We start from the raw sequence: 17,964 nt of genomic DNA on the forward strand, positions 1-17,964 counted from the left end.
GGCGTGGACTCCCGCTCCACAGAAACACGGAGACCGTGGATTTGCTCCATCCGCGGTAGTCTGTAACAGGCAGGCTACCCGGCGGACAGGACCCCAAGTCCACGTGAGGTCTATCTCTGGATGTGCGATACCCGTGACAGTTTAGAAAAGCAGGTGGGAAGGAGACCTTCCGGGACTCCGGCTACCGGAGTTCGGAGTTCGGAGTCCTCCGTGCGGTCAACTCGTTCCGTCACTGCCCCTCGGGTGGTGGCACAGGACGAGTGGATTTCAGCCGCCAGCCCCTCGAGAGCAGAGCTGCGCTCCACAGAGAAGATAAACTGGAGGGCCCGTGGACTTCGTAAAGCCCACTAACTCCGTGCCACGCCAAGTAACAACAGTTTCTTCCTCACCTTGACGGTACAGAGAACAAAGAAGGAAGAAGACGGGCCACCACTCGGGCCTTACTGGTGAGTAACAAACCATCAACTACGTCTAAAGCAGCGTGCCAACGAGCGTAAACGGGTTTGTGAGCACACCAGCCCCCCGCCCCCACGCCCGCTGCCGCGCTCCCTCTCGCCAGAGCACGACGTGCCACAGCCCGCCGAGGGCCGCTCGGCAGAGTCATCGCCAAGGATCAAACAGCTGAAACTGACGGAACAGAGCACTCTAGGCGAGGCAAGTTGACGGCAGACCCTCCCCCTGCCCCTCTGTCTCTGCCGCGGCCGAGTCCGCAGCTTCCCTGCTCTCCCCGCAAGGAGAGGACCGTGCGCTCTTCTGCTCGTGAGGCAGCGACTCTTACAAGCTCTCGCGGCTTCGTGCTGATCCTGACTCACCGCCTGCGCCTCTGGCATCCTCATCATCCTGCGACCTTCACGATTTAACTACGACGCCTACGCTCTGCTTACGTCCAAAAGTGACCTGAGGTCGCTCAAGCCCGTGGGGTTTTCTGCCCTTCGGCTCAGGTGTACGTAACCGGATGCTGGCTGTTCACCTGCTTACAGACCTTCCTGATCAATTTCTGGGCTCCACCTGCCGTGCCGTGACCGTGACCGCGGCCTGTCACCTGCTCACTGCCCCTCCCCTTGGCCTGAGCGCCCTCGTTTTTGGATCTCCGTATTTCATCAAGTCCTGCCGCTGCCGTGGCCCCCGCATGACGGCTGTTCTTAACCAGCCCTTTCCTCTGGCCTTGGAAAGCCTCACAGTTAAATAAGGCCTGAAAACTGAGTTCTCATACTGGTTCAGTTTTCCACATGCCACTGAGACAGGTTTACCAAATGTTACCAAAGCAATACAAAGAGGAGATATATGGATTCATCTGAACGTGCCTTTCTAGAGACAAAATAAACCTACCAGTCAGGTAATCTCAACCGATACGAAAACATTTAAGAACCGTGAAACAATATACTAACGTCTTGAGGGCGAGAGGGTGGCTCAGTCGGTTAAGTGCCTGACTCTTGATTTCATCTCAGGTCACCATCTCATGGTTCGTGAGTCCGAGCCTCGCGTGGGCTCCTCACACTCCCTCTCTCTCTGCCCCTCCTGCTCACACACTCTCTCTCTCAAAATAAATAAACTTAAAAAACATTTACAGTGACATTTTATTTCTTATTCTTACCCGCCGCAAAAATTCAACGGGGCTGTATTTGGGTCCCAAGACAAACATTTTCTTTCCTCTTCGAGCCACACCACTGAACACTCGAGCAAAAGCAACGAAAGACTCGTGGTTGCTTCCTTCTTCGGGCTGAGGTTTAAGGGTCTTTCCCTCCACCTGGTGCTCATCACCTGGCAGAAACGAGAGGACAATGAGTGCCACGAGTGCTTCCCCCGTCCAGGAGATGCCTAAAAACACAGAGCAGACGGTGAGTACAAGAGATCTGGCCCAGTTTCAGGAAAGAAGCACCAAGAATGACAGAACACTGATTAAAGCTACAGTTAAAGCCAAGCTCCAGAGTCAGGGGATGAGCGTCCTAAGTTAAAACAACTATTTCGCACCAAACCTATTAGGGACAGCTGTACCTTTTGTCTCTTCTCCCTTTGGACTTGTTTCCGGGGCACCGCCGTCTTCCGGGGGCTCCACGGACGCCGGCCCCTGCGTCGCTGCGAGCTTCTCTGCATGCCTCTGTCTTGCACGCTCACGCCGCTGCGCAATTTCTTCTTGCGTGAGAGGTCTACAGGAGGTCACAGACAGGTTAACACCTGGCAACATCAGCACCTCTGGGTCCGCTCGCGCAGGGAAAGGGCAACGGTCAGTGGGGCCGGATAAGACGGTGACGGGTCCCAAGCCCCTTCCAGGCACGGTCTCTGCGAGCTCTCCCCCCGCAGTAGCGATGTCTTCTCTACAATGCCGCATGAGCTACTCTGAGCTTACGAACAGACACGCAAGAGTCCACGGCCCCACACACGGCCACACGCCACGGCACGGAGCCTGACCCTGATGCCCACCTTCTTCTATGAGGCAAACAACGAGGACAGGCCGGAAACGAGTGAGATACCTGGGCTCAGAACACCCCTGCTGAGAAGCAAGCATAAGGCCTTGGTAAAAAATGGAGGTGTGGGGGCGCCTGGGCGGCTCAGTCGGTTGAGCTTCTGACTTGGGCTCCGGTCATGATCTCGCAGTTCGTGAGTTCGAGCCCCATGTCGGGCTCTCTGCTGTCAGCACAGAGCCTGCTTTGAATCCTCTGTCTCCCTCTCTCTCTGCCCCTCCCCAACTCATGCACTCTCTCTCAAAAACAAATATTTTTTTAAAAAATTGAGGTTTTCCCCACAAATGCCTAAGAATATATGTTCACGAGTGTGGAGGTTCCTCAAAACTTTTAAAATAGACCTACCCTATGACCCGGCAATAGCACTGCTAGGAATTTCCCCAAGGGATACAGGAGTGCTGATGCACAAGGGCACTCGTACCCCAGTGTTTAGAGCAGCACTTTCAACAATAGCCAAATTATGGAAAGAGCCAAAATGTCCATCAACTGACAAATGGATAAAGATGTGGTTTACATATACAATGGAATACTACTTGGCAATGAGAAAGAATGAAATCCTGCCATTTGTAGCAATGTGGACGTAACTGGAGGGTATTCTGCTGAGTGAAATAAGTCAGGCAGAGAAAGACTGATATATATGTTTTCATTCATATGCAGATTTTGAGAAACTCAACAGAAGACCAGGGGGGAGGGGAGGGGGGAGAAAAGTTACAGAGAGGGAGGGAAGCAAACCCTAAGAGACCCCTAAGGACTGAGAACATACTAAGGGTAGACAGGGGGTGGGGGAGAGGGGAAAGTGGGTGATGGGCAGGGAGAGGGCACTTGTTGGGATGAGCACTGGGTGCTGTATGGAAACCAATTTGACAATAAATTATATTTAATATATATATAAAAAAAGAATACATGTTCACAAAGAACCTGGGTCCAAGAGGAAGGGTTTAAGGTCAGGCTGAACGCTGGAAATTCAGCTGGACTAAAAGGTCAAATTGTGATTATCAGCCGTTGCGTTAGACCCAAGTACCAGCACAGAAAAGGCGGTGTGTGGCTATCTGTCTGTTGGGGGTTAGTCTTGGTTGGGGGAAGGGGAATGAGCTGTTTTCCTAAAGAGTTACCCTCATGTCGATCAGGCCACAGAGAGGGTCTTAGAAAAGGGAGCGCTAAGTTGAATAAAAACGCGCACTGTTGGGGAGCTTCAGTTTGGAAGGCAGAAGCAAGCAGGTGCACGGATTCCCAGAACGAGGCTCCTCACCCGCGTGTGGGCCTGCGCAGACCCGCCTGCGCCCTCAGCCCCGGCACAAGGCAAGACCAACCGCCTCCCTGAGGCCGGCGGGACTGCAGTGTCTTAGCCCCGGACTCTGGGACTAAGCATCCAGACACTCCGGCCGGTGCTCTGTGTGGGGTCCCGTCCCTCCGCGCCTCCCTCCTGTGTGGGGTCCCGTCCCTCCACGCCTCCCTCCTGTGTGGGGTCCCGTCCCTCCGCGCCTCCCTCCTGTGTGGGGTCCCGTCCCTCTGCGCTTCCCTCCTGCTGTTCCTCCCCATGATTTCTGCTTTTCTCCCTGACCGCTGTCCTGACACCTGACAGGTGGTCTCTTCCCCACACTGCCATGCCACTCTCCCCTCCGCTCCCCTAAGCTCTGGAACCCGTTCAGATATCCGTTCTGAAAGTGCACCGTTCACGTGCATTCCACATGGCCACATACTCTCGGAGCTCCTATACCAGGGGCCTAAAACCTCTTCCTCCTTCTTACTTCATGTGGGCCAGCCTGGATGGGGACTGCCTACATCCCCGCTGCGGGCCAGTCGGGGAGGGGACCGCTTACATCACTGACTGTCCAGTGCTGTGTAGAAAGATTCCCACCTGCTAGACAAGGTCTCCCACCAGGACTGGGCACAAGTCCTACCTCCCTTTGCACCTACCCCTCAAAATGGATGAGTCTGGTTCTAGGAGCTGTCCCCTTGCAGTCAGACCCATGTCCCTGTGGGGCTGTGTCACAGGTCACAAAAACACGAGCGGCCGAGAGCGGCGTGATCAGGGGTCACGAGGCAGCCAGAAATGGTGCTGGAGGCTTGCTTCCCCTGCAAGAGACCAGCCTCTCTTTCCCGGGAGCTCCACGTGTTAGAAGCCTGTTCAAGTACAGGATGGACTCTCCTTCCTTACAACTTCTAGCCACGGCTGCAGTCCTGCGCTCCGGAGCGACATCCAACAAATCCGCTCCCCCTTTCCTTTCGGTGGCCTGCACTCGGGCCCCTCTCCCCCTGCTCCGCTGCAAGCCAAACCCTCCAGCTGTTTCTTCAGTCAGCCCCAGGGTGACTTACTGTGTTTCTAGACTTTTGCTAAAACCTCTTACAAGAGTATCTGAGTTAAAAAAGAAATGCAAAATATAACATTATCGTTAGAACAGGGAGGAAAAAAATATGAGACACCTGTTTGCAGGTGAAGAGACACAGTCTGTTTCAATGGGCTTATCACCAGAATCTCGACGTCATCTTAATCCCCCTACATGTACGATAGTACACATTTATTACAACAACTAAATGAAACAGACACCATCATCTCCAGTTTACAGCTGATACAGCAGAGGCTCAGGAAATTTAACCTGACCCAAAGTCACACAGAAAATAGAGGGAGGAGCCGAAATTCAAATCCAGCTCGGACTCCAAACCCTGTGTTCCTTATCCCCAGGATGTCTCCCCTTCAGAAGGAATTAAAGAGGATAAAATCATCATTACATTAAGCAGATGATGTTAGCTTTAGGTCAAAAGAAACATCCATTCACGTAAGTTACATCCTCATTCTACCTCAATTCACGACACGGTCGGGGAGCATTAGCATTTATATTTATCAAGTTAGCGCCAAACGTATGGACGCTTGCTCCCATCTGCACACGTATCCGCCCGTCCAGGGAACACCTGCTCCGTGCCCGGCACTGCCGTGGGCCGGGGCCGGCGTGCAGGGCAACAGCAGAGAGCCAGACAGAAATCAGCAAGGACTACACCCAGCACCCACTGCGTATCCAGCGTTTGTTGAGAACAAAGAGGAATTTATACGCAAGAAAGCTGAGTTCTACCAGCCAAGGAACAGCCGTGGGCGATGAGTTATTCAGGCTGTAGTTGACTAACTGTGGCTGACTCTTCCTGAAGGGACAGCAGTTACTAACATGAGATGGAAGAGAGCAGAGGTGAGCGCGTTGACCCAAAGGTTGGGCAGGCGAACTGGTGGGGGGGTGGGGAAGGGAAGAGGCAGAAACACAAATCCATCCACCCTCCAGATTCCAAGCAGAATACTCCTGCTCTGGCCTCTGTGACCCTGGTCAAGAGGGGGCTGGGGTGTCCGAGAACAGGCTGGAAGGCCGCTGCAGCTGGGACAGATGCAGCTGAGGGGATGTGAAGCGACAAACCCAGAAGAGTGGCTTCTGGGGGCACCTGGGTGGCTCAGTTGGTTAAGCATCCGACTTCGGCTCAGGTCATGATCTCACAGTTCAAGCCCCGCATCGGGCTCTGTGCTGACAGTTCAGAGCCTAGAACCTGTTTCAGACTCTGTGTCTCCCTCTCTCTCTGCCCCACCTGCCCTCTGTCTCTCTCAAAAAATGAATAAATATTTTTTTTTAAAAAAAGAAAAGAGTGACTTCTGTTTGAAGACAGCATCTTGTTACAGAAAGAGCTGCTTCTCAAGAAGGAGGCAAAAGCAACAGATGCAGACATTCAGGGGGAGAAGAACGGCATAAAAAATTCCCAGTAAAGTGTTCCTGAGCACACATGTAGACCATGTACGTGTTAGTAAGAACTTGTGATAGACTATGGCTGGGAACAGCAAAAACAAAGGCCCAGAATCTAAAAGGGAAAAGGGCAGGGAAGCTGGATGGCCTCCAGCTTAGATTTAGGAGTGAAGGGTGAAAAGCCACACTAGGCGGAACTTTCCAGAACACTCAGGGAGAAGCCGAGGACTGTGCCCAGCAACGCGCTCCTTCCCGCTCCCCACTCTGGCCTGAGCCTGCTCACCGGCTGCACAAAATGGTGGAAGAAACCACTTACTATGATGTTTTGGAGGTCAAACCCAACGCCACTGGGAAGAATTATAAGAAACGGGCCCTGAAGCACCACCCTGGTAAGAATCAGATGACGGACGAAGTTTACACAGGTTTCTCAAACTTCGGCAGAGCAAAGTGCTCTCTGCTACAGAGACAGACTTGCAGGACAAAGGAGAACAGCAACTAAGGAAGGTAGAGCTGGGGGCTTCGGTCTCCCAGGGACATCTTTCCGGGGGAGGAGGAAGGGTGCTGGCAGGAAGGAGAGGTAAAGACACGCATCCACTCCCAGGTATCTCAGAAGAGTGACGTGACGGTATGAGAGAGCCAGCTCTGCCAAAGAACAAACGTGGGGCCGGCTGGACAGAAGGCGCGGGGGTGTGCGGCCCGACTGCGGAGGACCTGGAACGCAGGCAAGGACTCAGAAGAGGGAGCCCAGAGCGGCTCAGTACATGCGGGGCGCGTGGTGCGGTGCCGGGGCCGTGGGGCATGGATCCGCGCTAGACGGATGTGAAAGCTGCAACGGAAGGAAGACGGCTCGAGAGAAGATTCTAGAAGTTCTCACTGCAAAGGTTATGAGGACAGCCGGAGGGTAACATTCCATGGCGAAGGGGACCAAGAACCAAGACCGGAGCCAGGAGACGTTACCATGGTTTTAGACCGCAAGGACCATGCAGTTTCTGCTCCGCGAGGACGCCTTCTCGCGTGGGGATGCACAGCTGGCTGACACGCTGTGCGGCTCTCAAAGCCAGCGTCTGCTCGTGACAACTGAACCACCGTCCTGGCCTCTCACCCAGGCCGCCGTCAAGCACAGACACGTCACATGTGTGACAAATGAAGTCCTGCCAATTTACCGTAGTCCACAGGAAAAGGGTCACCTGATCACTGAATTTAAGGTCAACTGTCCTCAGAATGGCTTTTTCTCTCCTGACAAACTCTTTGCTGGAAGGAAGCAGACGAGGCTGAAGACACGCACCAGGCAGAGCCGGTGGCCTGTGACGCAAATCCCGAAGCGAGGCTGAGGGGCACCATCCTGGGGCGGCCCCTGCCTGACCTCCCACGGGGCCAGGGGACAGCACTCACTGCCGGGGTCCCGTGCAGACAGCGCGCGGAGCGGGGAGAGTCACAGCTCACTACTCGCTGCTGCTTTTGGCTCAATATTTGACTACAGCAGCATTTTCAAAGTTAAACGAAGAACACGCTCAAATGTAAGTGCTTGAGGGGCACCTGCGTGGCTCAGTCGGTCGAGGGTCCGACTTCGGCTCGGGTCATGATCTCTCGGTTCGTGTGCTTAAGCCCCGTGTAGGGCTCTGTGCTGACAGCTCGGAGCCCGGAGCCTGCTTCGGATTCTGTCTGTTTCTCCCTCTCTGCCCCTCCCCTGCTCGCATGCTTTCTCTCTCTCTCACATGTAAATAAACATGAAAACAAATTTTTTTTTTTTTAAATGTAAGTGCTTGAAAAGAAAAGAAAGAAAAGCCACAGTGGATGAGTCAGGCCAGACTCCACCCAGGGAGTGAAAGGCTGTCGCCTTTAAAGCGGACACACCTGGACTCAGACATTGTTGTGGCCTCCTTCCAGCTCTGTGACCTTGAGCGTGGAACTCGGTCTTCTTAAGGCGCCTGGCTTCTCTTGCAGGTACAAGAGAAACACTCACTTCTCCCACTGGAGAACCGCTGTCAGGTCCGCACGGCCCGTCAGCGGTGGGGCGCGAGTAGTGTGAGAGCTCGGTGCGTGCAGTCAGTGAGGGGAGCGTCGTTATTTATAACACACAAGAACCAGACTTAAGATGCTCCCCGGTGTACTGGACGTTCTTAAGACGTCATGTTTATGGTACTTCTCTCGGGTTACTGGAAAAATGCCTACAAAGAATGCCCAGAGGAGATGCGGGTACTACACAAGAGGGGCTCCAGGCACCCACGTCAAGTTTTCGTTCCGGACCCCGACATCACACGATGGAGCCCGGGGCAGGGGAGCCGGCCGGGAGGCGCCAGTAATCCCCCCAAGAACGGACCAGGATCTGAACTACAGGGGGAGGGAGCGGGGCCGGGAAGGAAAAACCCGGATGCTGTAGAACAGATTCTCCAAGACTCGGGGACCGTGCGAAATCATCCATCTCCGGAGGCGCCAACGCCCCACCTCCACGCAGATCAGCAGAGATGCTCACGCGCTTATAAATCTCCCCTGAGGTCGCCAGCCAGGCTTGGAGAACTTGCCGCATGCTCCCTAAAAATTACCTGTGGCTACGACTGTTACTATATTCTCCTTCAGACTTCACATCAAAGCACACCAACTGTCCCGGAGCTGATTTCACCTCGCAGGGTGCACACCGTATGTTTCCACAGGGGAGGCTCACCAGCAGTCCGGGGCTGGGGAGGAAAAGCAGGGGCGTGCTCCGCCCACACCCCCTCTGTGCCACCCTGGGAACGTGACCACCCCCCCCGCCCCGCCCCGCCCCCCCCATCCTTACCTGGGCTTGTTCTGCGGCAAAGCCTTGGCATCAACGGCAAACATTTTGGAAACAAAGATGATAACGGGAGCAGTGTCTTCACTCCCACATTTCAGGAAAGCTACACAAACAGGGAGTGAAAATGTCACTCTTTTTCCCGTCAACCCTACACGGAGCTGAAGCCAGCAAAGCACCCCCCCCCCCCCTCCCCGCCCCATACCATAAGCCTCACAAATTCTTCCCTAGACCCAGTGAGCAAGGGGGAACACTGAGGAATGTTCCCACGTATCAAAAGTCAACCAGGTAGCTCATTAATAAAATACACACAACTTACACAAGTTAGAAAACGGAAGGGACTATCTTCATGGCAGTAACAAAACCCTTAGAAATACTCAGTAGTATAACAATGTTAATTTCCCCTAAATCTATACAACCTAACACGATTTCCTATCAACGTATTGACACCTTTCTTTACCTCTTAGAGGTATAAAACCACTGATTAATTTTTTTAATGCTTATATTTATTTTGAGAGAGGGTGCATGAGCGGGGGGGGGGTGCACAAGCGGGAGGGAGGGGGGGAGAGAGAGAGAGAGAGAGAGAGAGAGAGAGAGAGAGAGAGAGGGGACACCAAGCAGGCTCCACACTGTCAGCACAGAACCCAATGTGGGGTCAAACCCACAAACCGTGAGATCATGACCTGAGCCATAATGAAGTGTCATCTGGGATACTTAACTGAGTCACCCGGGTGCCCTGATTAATTTAAAGGAAAAAAAAAAAGAAAGGAAATCACCCACACCAAAATAATGTGCACGTCAGTGAAAGCAGCCGACAGTAAACTTCAAGCAAGAACAAAGCCACAGGAAGTCAGAAGTGAACACACACCAGGCGTGTCGCCTAGGGCACCAGGGCACAGCTGGGAGGAGCAGCAGGGTGGCGGGTCTGGCCCACCGCAGCACCAGGATCGCCCAGGCCGCGCCGGGACAACACCGAAGGGAACCCAAGGCAGAAGCAGGGACCCCAGCGAAAAGCTGTCCTCTCAAGCAGGTGAGAGATCACCGTGCGGCCCAGGGAGGCAGACGCAGAAATGCCGAATGCCCCGCTCTGGACGGACTGCGGAGCAAGGCCACGCAGGGTGCGGAATCACACACAGCCCGGATGACGGCCAGGTGTGGGAGCGGGCGGGCGAATGAAGGGACCTCGTGGGGCGGAACTCGGGGAGGCAGGCTTCGGGCGGCGGGAGGAAGCCCCGCGTGGGAGGTGCGGGGGGGGGGGGCGCGCCTGGGGCAGGCAAGCGGAGGGGGGGCGGTGGGCAGACGCGCGCTGCAGCAGCACAGGTGGGTGGCAACGGTGAGTGTGCTGTCGCGGACAGCCCTGAGGTGGAGGAGGAGGTCGCCAGGGGACCGGATGCAGGGAGGGAACACATGGGGTCTGAAGGCCGAGCCTTGCTTGGGGCGTCCCACCCCGGAAAAGGCAGGGCGAGGAGCCGGGAAAGACGCAAAGGATGGGCGGCCAGGGAGACAGGGAGAAAAGCACAAGCAGGGGGAAGCCCGAAGTCACGAGAAGACGGCGTCTCCTGGGGGGAGGAGTGATCTACGCCGTCAGACACTCGTGACGGATCCGGTCAGAGGATTTAACGAGGACACTCAAGAGTGGCCCCGAGAACAGCAGCGGAGTGGTTCTGGGCTGGAGGCTGCACATCTAGCCGGAGGGAAAGCGGAGGCCGCGAGTCCCTGCAGCTGCCTGTCATGGAGCCTGACGGAGCCTGGGACCGGCGGGTCCCCTCTTGCGGGGGCCAAAGAGAGGCCCGGCCCTGGAACCCCTTCCGCGGCCCCCAGGGACCCAGCCATGGTGGCGGCAGAGCAGCTCAGGGACACACCGTTGTTCGTCCAGGGACCGAGACCGGGGCAGAAGGGAGGCGTCTCAGAGCCTCTGCTCTCCCAGCCCAGCGAGGACAAAACGGCCGTGGCAAAACTCCGACTTCGGCAGGAAAAGAAAACTGGCAACAGGGCCTTTTGTGGAACCGTCCGTGGAATCGGCCACCGGGCTAACTGGTCTAGAGCAGCCTGGGCTTGGGACGCTCAACCAAGCCCCTGCCGCGTCCGCCTTCGGCTCACCTGCTTTCAGGGCCTGGGTTTCTGGGGGAAGAGAGTCAAACGTCTGTGATCCCGTGCACATCAGCTTCTCCACCCGCTCGGCCGTAATGTCCAGGGGGCTAGGAAGTTTCTGACACACCATCGCTGAAGTTGGAGGTTAAGGACTTGTCATGAACAAGTGCCCTCCACCCAGGCACAGACTCACAGCACACGCCGACCCCTGAGGTAGCAGTGGACAGCCACACACAAGATGCCCGAGCTGTCAGACATCGCGCGTCACGTCTCAAAATACAGACACAAGTTCAGGGAGTTCGTGGACTCTCTCAAGCCCGGGGAGGATTCTTTTTTTTGTTTTTTTTTTTTAATTTTTTTTTAATGTATATTTTTGAGAGAAAGAGAGATGCAGAGCACCAGTGGGGGGGGGGGGGGCGGGCAGAGAGAGATTGGGAGACACAGAATCCAAAGCAGGTTCCAGGCTCTGAGCTGTCAACACACGGCCCGATGCGGGGCTCGAACCCACGAACTGCGAGATCGTGACCTGAGCCGAAGTCGGGCGCTTAACCGGCTGAGCCACCAGGCACCCCGTCCCAGGAAGGACTCTGAAGACAGACATCCTAATACACTGACAGCCCACGGAACAAGTGAGGAGAGCTCAGTAGCTTGTCCTAAAATTTTTTCACGTGGTTTCAGTCTCTACAAACTTTCATGAAACAACATCAGCCACCGGCTATGACACGAGAAAGTCCCCTCCCTGAGCCAGTGTCACTGCAGGTGTGGGTCCATCGCAGCTCCGGGCTGAGGTGCCACTGCTGGCCCACGCCCGGGACACTGTACCACAGCCCGCCGGGGGCTGCTTGGGACACGCAGATCAATGAAAAGAAGATAGTTTACCTATAAAATTACTTTAGTTGGGACACCTGGGTGGCTCAGTCAGTTTAAGCCTCTGACTTCGGCTCAGATCGTGATCTCACGGTTCATGGGTTCAAACCCCACGTCAGGCTCTGTGCTGACAGCTCGGAGCCTGGAGCCTCTTTGGATTCTGTGTCTCCCTCTCTGTCTGCCCCTCCCCCACTCATGCTCTGTCTCTCTCTCTCTCTCAAAAATAAATGAATGTAAAAAAAATTGTTTTAATTACTCAAATGTATCTCAAATCAAGTCTTCCTCGAATCAGTAATATAACAAGGAATACCAATATGCTAAGAAAATATAGCACTAAAATGAAACACTGATCTGACATACACATCTAAACTATCTAGTTACACATAAATGTTAGTAAAATAAAATTTTTTGTTGTCACAGTCTACTAAGCAAAAAGACACATCTTCCTGAAAGAACATTCATTTGAATTGGTATTAGTAAGAATACAAATTAGCATCAGAATATTCATTTTTAAAAGCATTAAATACAGTTTCGTGGTGGAATATGAAATAACCACAGAAGACTTAGATTTTTTTTAATGTTTATTTATTTCCAAAGGAGAGAGAGAGCGTGAGTGGAGGAGGGGCAGAGAGAGAGAGAGAGAGAGAGCGAGCGAGCGAGAGTGGGGGAGGGGCAGACACACACACACACACACACACACACACACACACACACACACACACAATCCAAAGCAGGCTCCAGGCTCTGAGCCGTCAGCACAGAGCCCGACGCGACGCGGGGCTCAAACTCACAAACTGCAAAATCATGACCTGAGCCGAAGTCGGACGCTCAACCGACTGAGCCGCCCAGGCGCCCCACAGAAGACTTACTCTGGATTGACATGTGTTACTTCCAAAGGATTTCCCGTTTGCCAGTCACATGTTTTTCCTGTTTTGTCAAAACTATCACTTCATTAAAAACCATCAGGACAAAGGATACCAAGCACAGCATGGGAAATGGGCAGCCACTGGCTGCAAATGGCATTGATCTGAACTTTAGGATCAGAATGTCGTGCCTCCCGGGCTCCAATCTTCAATCCTAAAGAAGTCACGATCCTATCAATTTTTTCTTTGTCCCTGTAGGAAACATACAAACAGGGAGGTCACAGAGAGACACCAAGGGGCACAGAGGAAAAGGAATGCCACATTCTGACACACTTCCTCCAGACACACTCCTTCCACAAGAACGAGACACACTTCCGGGGCGCCTGGGTGGCTCAGTCTGTTGAGCGTCCGACTTTGGCTCAGGTCACGATCTCGCAGTTCGTGAGTTTGAGCCCCGCGTCAGGCTCTGTGCTGACCGCTCAGAGCCTGGAGCCTGTTTTGGATTCTGTGTCTCCCTCTCTCTCTGCTCCTCCCCGGCTTGTGCTCTGTCTCTCTCAAAAATGAACATTAAAAAAAAATTTTTTTTTTTAATAAAAAAAAGAACTAGACATGCTTCCTCCCAACGTACTCCTCCTACAAGAAACTAGACACACCCGGAAGGGGCTCCAGCCACAGTGGAGGACGGCTCAATCTCTACTCCGTTCCTTCCAATGACCCCTTCTTCAGAGCCCCTTGGAGCACGAGCCCAATCCCCTTAGCGAGCTATGGTGATTGGAGAGGCAGTTTTATGTACGAGTGCTGGAAGTCACAGTTCCAACTCCAGATAACTCTGAATGGAAATTTACTAAAGCAAACCTTCTTTCTACTTGTATCAGGCAAGTCGGTTCCCAAGTTCCCTGTGAATGATCCTAGATGTCAAATACCCTTTCCACTACAAATACGATTTCATCTCAAACTGGGTTTATACAAACAAAGGTCCAGTGTTTCCATCCACCCATCTCGTCTATATCCTCGTCTCAGCCCTCCAGAAGCACAGACTGCTCCTCAGTCCCTCCCACCACCTTTACCTGCACCACATGCCCTTCCACCTTGGACCCCGGGACCAGCCCATCTGTGAAGAGTCCATTCCCTTGCTCCGTCCAGCCCACCTCTGTGAAGAGACACCCATCACGCTGGAAGGGAGGCAAATCCCAGCGCCCAAAGACCCAGCACTATAGCAGTCTTACCTTTTCAAGACCGCATCATACAAACTCCATATATTCTCCAGGATCAACTGTACAAATAAAGGTTTCTTTCCTTTCGCCTGTAAAAAAGAACACACGTACTTAAGTTTCCCAATATTCAACAGGCAGCCTACATATTCATTCTCGACGTGTTGTATTAACATGTCTCGTTTCTACTAGAAGATGTTTACTTAGCAGTAAAGTGGCAGAAAGCAGTTATAAATATGCACTAAACAGCCAATAATCTGCAGTCAGTAACAACCACTGTTCTCTTCCTCTGGGAACAAGAGACTCGACAAACGACGAGACCGGCTGGGGGTCAAGTCGCTGGGACCGCCGCCTCCCCCCACTGCCATCAGGGGGCACACGATGCCCACACCAGGAGCTGAAAATTCACTCCGCGTGTGCAGGTCCTTCCACGAACTTCATCCGAACAATGTTCTTAAACATGGAAAACGCTAAACTTCAAGGAAGAGGGTAACAGAAAAACAAGAAGCCCTACCGTTTCTCTTACCAAAGTCTGTGCAAAATAATGGCACGAGCACCAGGAGAAGGATGCCCTCACACACACAGGAGACGGAACATAAACGGACGCCCCCTTGCTCGAGGAGGTAAGAACTACTGTCCCCATTTCACAGAGGAAAGAACAGAGACAGAGGCCACAGAGCCCAGACTCAGCCACAGACTCGGACTCTCGACCCACCTCGCCACGCCGGCTCCTTTTTAAAATATACTGTTCATGAAAAGCTTTTAATGGCAAGGGGAGATGTTCACAGTATGATGTGAAGCAAACCACCAGCTCCGTTATGTAAATAACAGAATCAACTGAGGGATGTATGTCTCTATCCTATGAGAACGCACAAAATTAAAACCACAGCATTAGCAGTGTTGGCTTCTGTTTTTTTCTTTTTCTTGTGGCTTTATATTCACAAGCATTTTCTAAAAGGAATATACGTGCTCTTCCGTGAGAATGAATTTATAAAATCCTGAATTTTACATTAAAACAACAACCCGGCCGTAAGGAAGTATCCTTCGAGGCTCCGTGACTCGGCATCCCCTCTGCCTACAGAAGGAAGGGCTGGGCAGTAGCCACCTCTCCCCGTCAGCACACGCGGTGACCAGCGCTCGGCGGGAGAGAGGCCTCAGCAGAGCCTCGGGGTACAGCAGGCTCCGAGAGCGCGTCTCTTTAAACACCCGGTATTTAAAGAACAACACTTGGAAATGAGACACATGAGCTTTAACCAAATGTGTACAGGAAAAAGCCCCTTGTGGACTGACCCACGTGAACCAAGGACAGTAAAGGTGTTACCGCACAAGTCTGAACAGGGCGAGAACGCAAGGGACACGTGTCACATCACCTGATCAACCTTCATAATCTTCTTGGCCTTCATATTTATATAATAATCTCCCCACAGGGTTTTCATAAGGACTTCTTTCCTGATGCCAATTTTCTGACTGTAGATTCTGGCAAAGTGCTCGATCCTGGAAGGAAATCAAGTGTTCTTGTCACTGATAACAATAATCAAGTCCGAGCGCAGCTGACACTGGAGCGTTTCCGAAGCAGGTTCAGCCGACTCTAAACGCACCGCGGACGCAGTCGTTTCCACCGTCCGACAAGCTGGTACCGGCACCCCCGCGTTTTACGGGAAAGGCGGCGGCACCGAGATACCACGCAGGTACCACCCGACGCGGCTGCCCACGCCCCCGGGCACTCGCTCTGCGTTCGCAGGAATCAGAAGGCGTGCAGCCGCTCCCCGTCTTACGTCCGCACGTGTGAAAGCAGGCCAGAGGCACAGGGGCCGAGGAGACAGGGCCCCGGCTGCCCCCTGCAGCTACGCCAGCGTTAAGCTCTGTCTCAGCCCCTCCCTGCTCTGGGTTGCCTGTTGCTCACAAAGGGAAACCGCCAGAGCCAGCCAGAAAAGGCTTTTTGGCATCCTGGGTTAAACACATGCACAAGTACTCAACTCTCCTGGGCCCGCGGCGGAACCAGCTGGCACCAGCTTCGCTCCCCGGCCACGTGAGAGCAATAACCAGACAATTAGGGGCACCGTATACAAGGTCTGTGCCATCCGGACGGAAGACCTAGGGAAAAAAATCTCTTCTCTGCGGGGAGCAGCCTATTGAGCATGAGCTGTGAGTCCAACTCTCAAAGTACCAGCATCTTGGAAGATGCCTGCCGTTCTCCCGCCGCACAAGGAGTCCAAGGGCAACACACTCCGGACAAATCTTTCCGCATCCGCCAGCAGCCGCGGTCGTGCCAGAACCAGGGGTTAACCGCAACCTTGTCCTGTTAGCTGACACTCTCCGGCGACAGCGGAGGCCTGGGGCGAGCAGGAGGTGGACAGAGGGGAGGAAGTTACTAATCAGGGTCGGAGTCGGCAGTGTGACGAGGGTCAGGCTGCAGCTTAGAAGCAAAAGCACGTGCTACAGAATCTGAAGATAAACACCCAGTGTCCCCCCTCCCTGGGGGCGAAGGGAGAGAAAATACCCAGCTGGGAATCAAACTTCAAGCTCTACGGTTACAGGCCGCTGACGCTCCGGAGTTGGCCTCGACGGGCCACGACCTCAAAGCAACTGGCGATTAGAAACTTCATTTCCCGTTTGATCCAACAGCTATTTGTTTGGCTGAAGTTTTTAAAAAATTTTCCAAAACTTTAGTTTCTATTGTCATTTTATTTACATTTATTATATCTATAAACTGCCCACGCTCTAGACATACGCTCCATATTATCATTGCCACACTATTACCGTTTTTTTTGTTTTTGAAGGAGGGAACCCTCCTCTCCATAAATTCGTGCCTCACGGCACAGACCGACAGCTTTCCCGCCGTGGAAGGCTGGAAGGAGCAGAAGTGGTCTCTCTCGCAGTAGTAGGGGCTACTCCACATATGAGGCCAGGGGCCGAATGCACGCAGTTCCCAAGCCTCCAAACAGAAACAGACTCTGTCCTGCTGCACTCCAGGGACCCCCTCCCCGGCTTCCTGTGGTTAAGCACGCTTAGAGCAAGGCACAGAACCCCCCTTCCAGACACAGGTCGGCAGACCCTACCTCCCTGTGGCTTTCTGCTCATCAACACCTGACCCTGCCGGGTACGGTGCAAACCTCCACGCAGACATGCAGCCCCGTTCCGGAACCCCCAGGAGGGAGACCGCTGAGGTCCCAGCACAACCTCCAACCCGACTCCACCCGAGAGCCCTAACCTTTACGGTGATGGTGATGCCTGTCAGGGCCTCAATGGATAAAGCGCGCCCTGTGATCACCATACTGGCAACCTGGGTCTATTCTTACGTGGTTAAAACTGAAGGTAATGACCGTGTGACTAACACGGTGAACTTTCAGTATTTTCAAAACTGCGTTGTTTTGTTTTTTTTTTTCTCTTGCCTGATACAGGACCGATTTTTGTATATTCTTCACAGACACTTAAATTCTGACTTTAGTTATTATACGATTCACATGGTTTATGTTTCTCTGGACCTGTTAACAGTCTGTGATATAAAATCTTCCCGAAGCCATACACATTTCTACTTCACTTCTGTTTTCGTCTCATGCACTCTGTTGTTGTGATCACTGACAGAGAATGAACCTCTCCACTACTGAAAACTGTCCATTATCCACATAAAAAGGATCCTTATGCCTCGATACATTTGTTATAAATTCTGCGTTGTTCATCAAAACTGTTGAACTTTCTTTCTGCTCACGTTTGATTGACATATTGAGCCAAAGCTTTGGTATTTATCCTGTGTCAACTATGCTATTTATCTATTTTGTGTAGCAAACCTTTGGATTTTTTTTTTAATGGAATCTCCTTTGCTTACTTATTTTTTATTATTTTTTGAGTGGGGGTGGAGAGAGAGAAAGAGGGGGGAGAGGGGAGACAGGGGAGAGGGGAGAGAGGAGAGGGAGGGAGGGGAGAGGGGAGGGAGAGAGAGAGGGAGAGGGGAGGGAGAGACAGGGAGAGGGGAGAGGGGAGAGG

The 17,964-nt window shown here is 53.0% G+C and overlaps 1 protein-coding gene across 1 annotated transcript in view; it reads right to left on the minus strand.

The window, feature by feature from the left end:
• The window catches only part of EFL1 (elongation factor like GTPase 1), a 106,946-nt gene that overhangs the window by 79,491 nt on the left and 9,491 nt on the right, over positions 1-17,964 (minus strand). The window contains exons 2-9 of the mRNA XM_030317243.1: positions 17,493-17,502; positions 15,351-15,472; positions 13,996-14,072; positions 12,885-13,021; positions 11,049-11,171; positions 8,955-9,054; positions 1,996-2,147; positions 1,595-1,761 (exon numbers count right to left, since the gene is read on the minus strand). Coding sequence (XP_030173103.1) covers positions 1,595-1,761; positions 1,996-2,147; positions 8,955-9,054; positions 11,049-11,171; positions 12,885-13,021; positions 13,996-14,072; positions 15,351-15,416 — 822 coding nt within the window. The 5' untranslated portion in view covers positions 15,417-15,472; positions 17,493-17,502. The remainder of the gene's footprint in view (positions 1-1,594; positions 1,762-1,995; positions 2,148-8,954; positions 9,055-11,048; positions 11,172-12,884; positions 13,022-13,995; positions 14,073-15,350; positions 15,473-17,492; positions 17,503-17,964) is intronic.

This window comes from Lynx canadensis, chromosome B3 (genome assembly GCF_007474595.2).
Source record: "Lynx canadensis isolate LIC74 chromosome B3, mLynCan4.pri.v2, whole genome shotgun sequence".
Lineage (NCBI taxonomy): Eukaryota > Metazoa > Chordata > Mammalia > Carnivora > Felidae > Lynx > Lynx canadensis.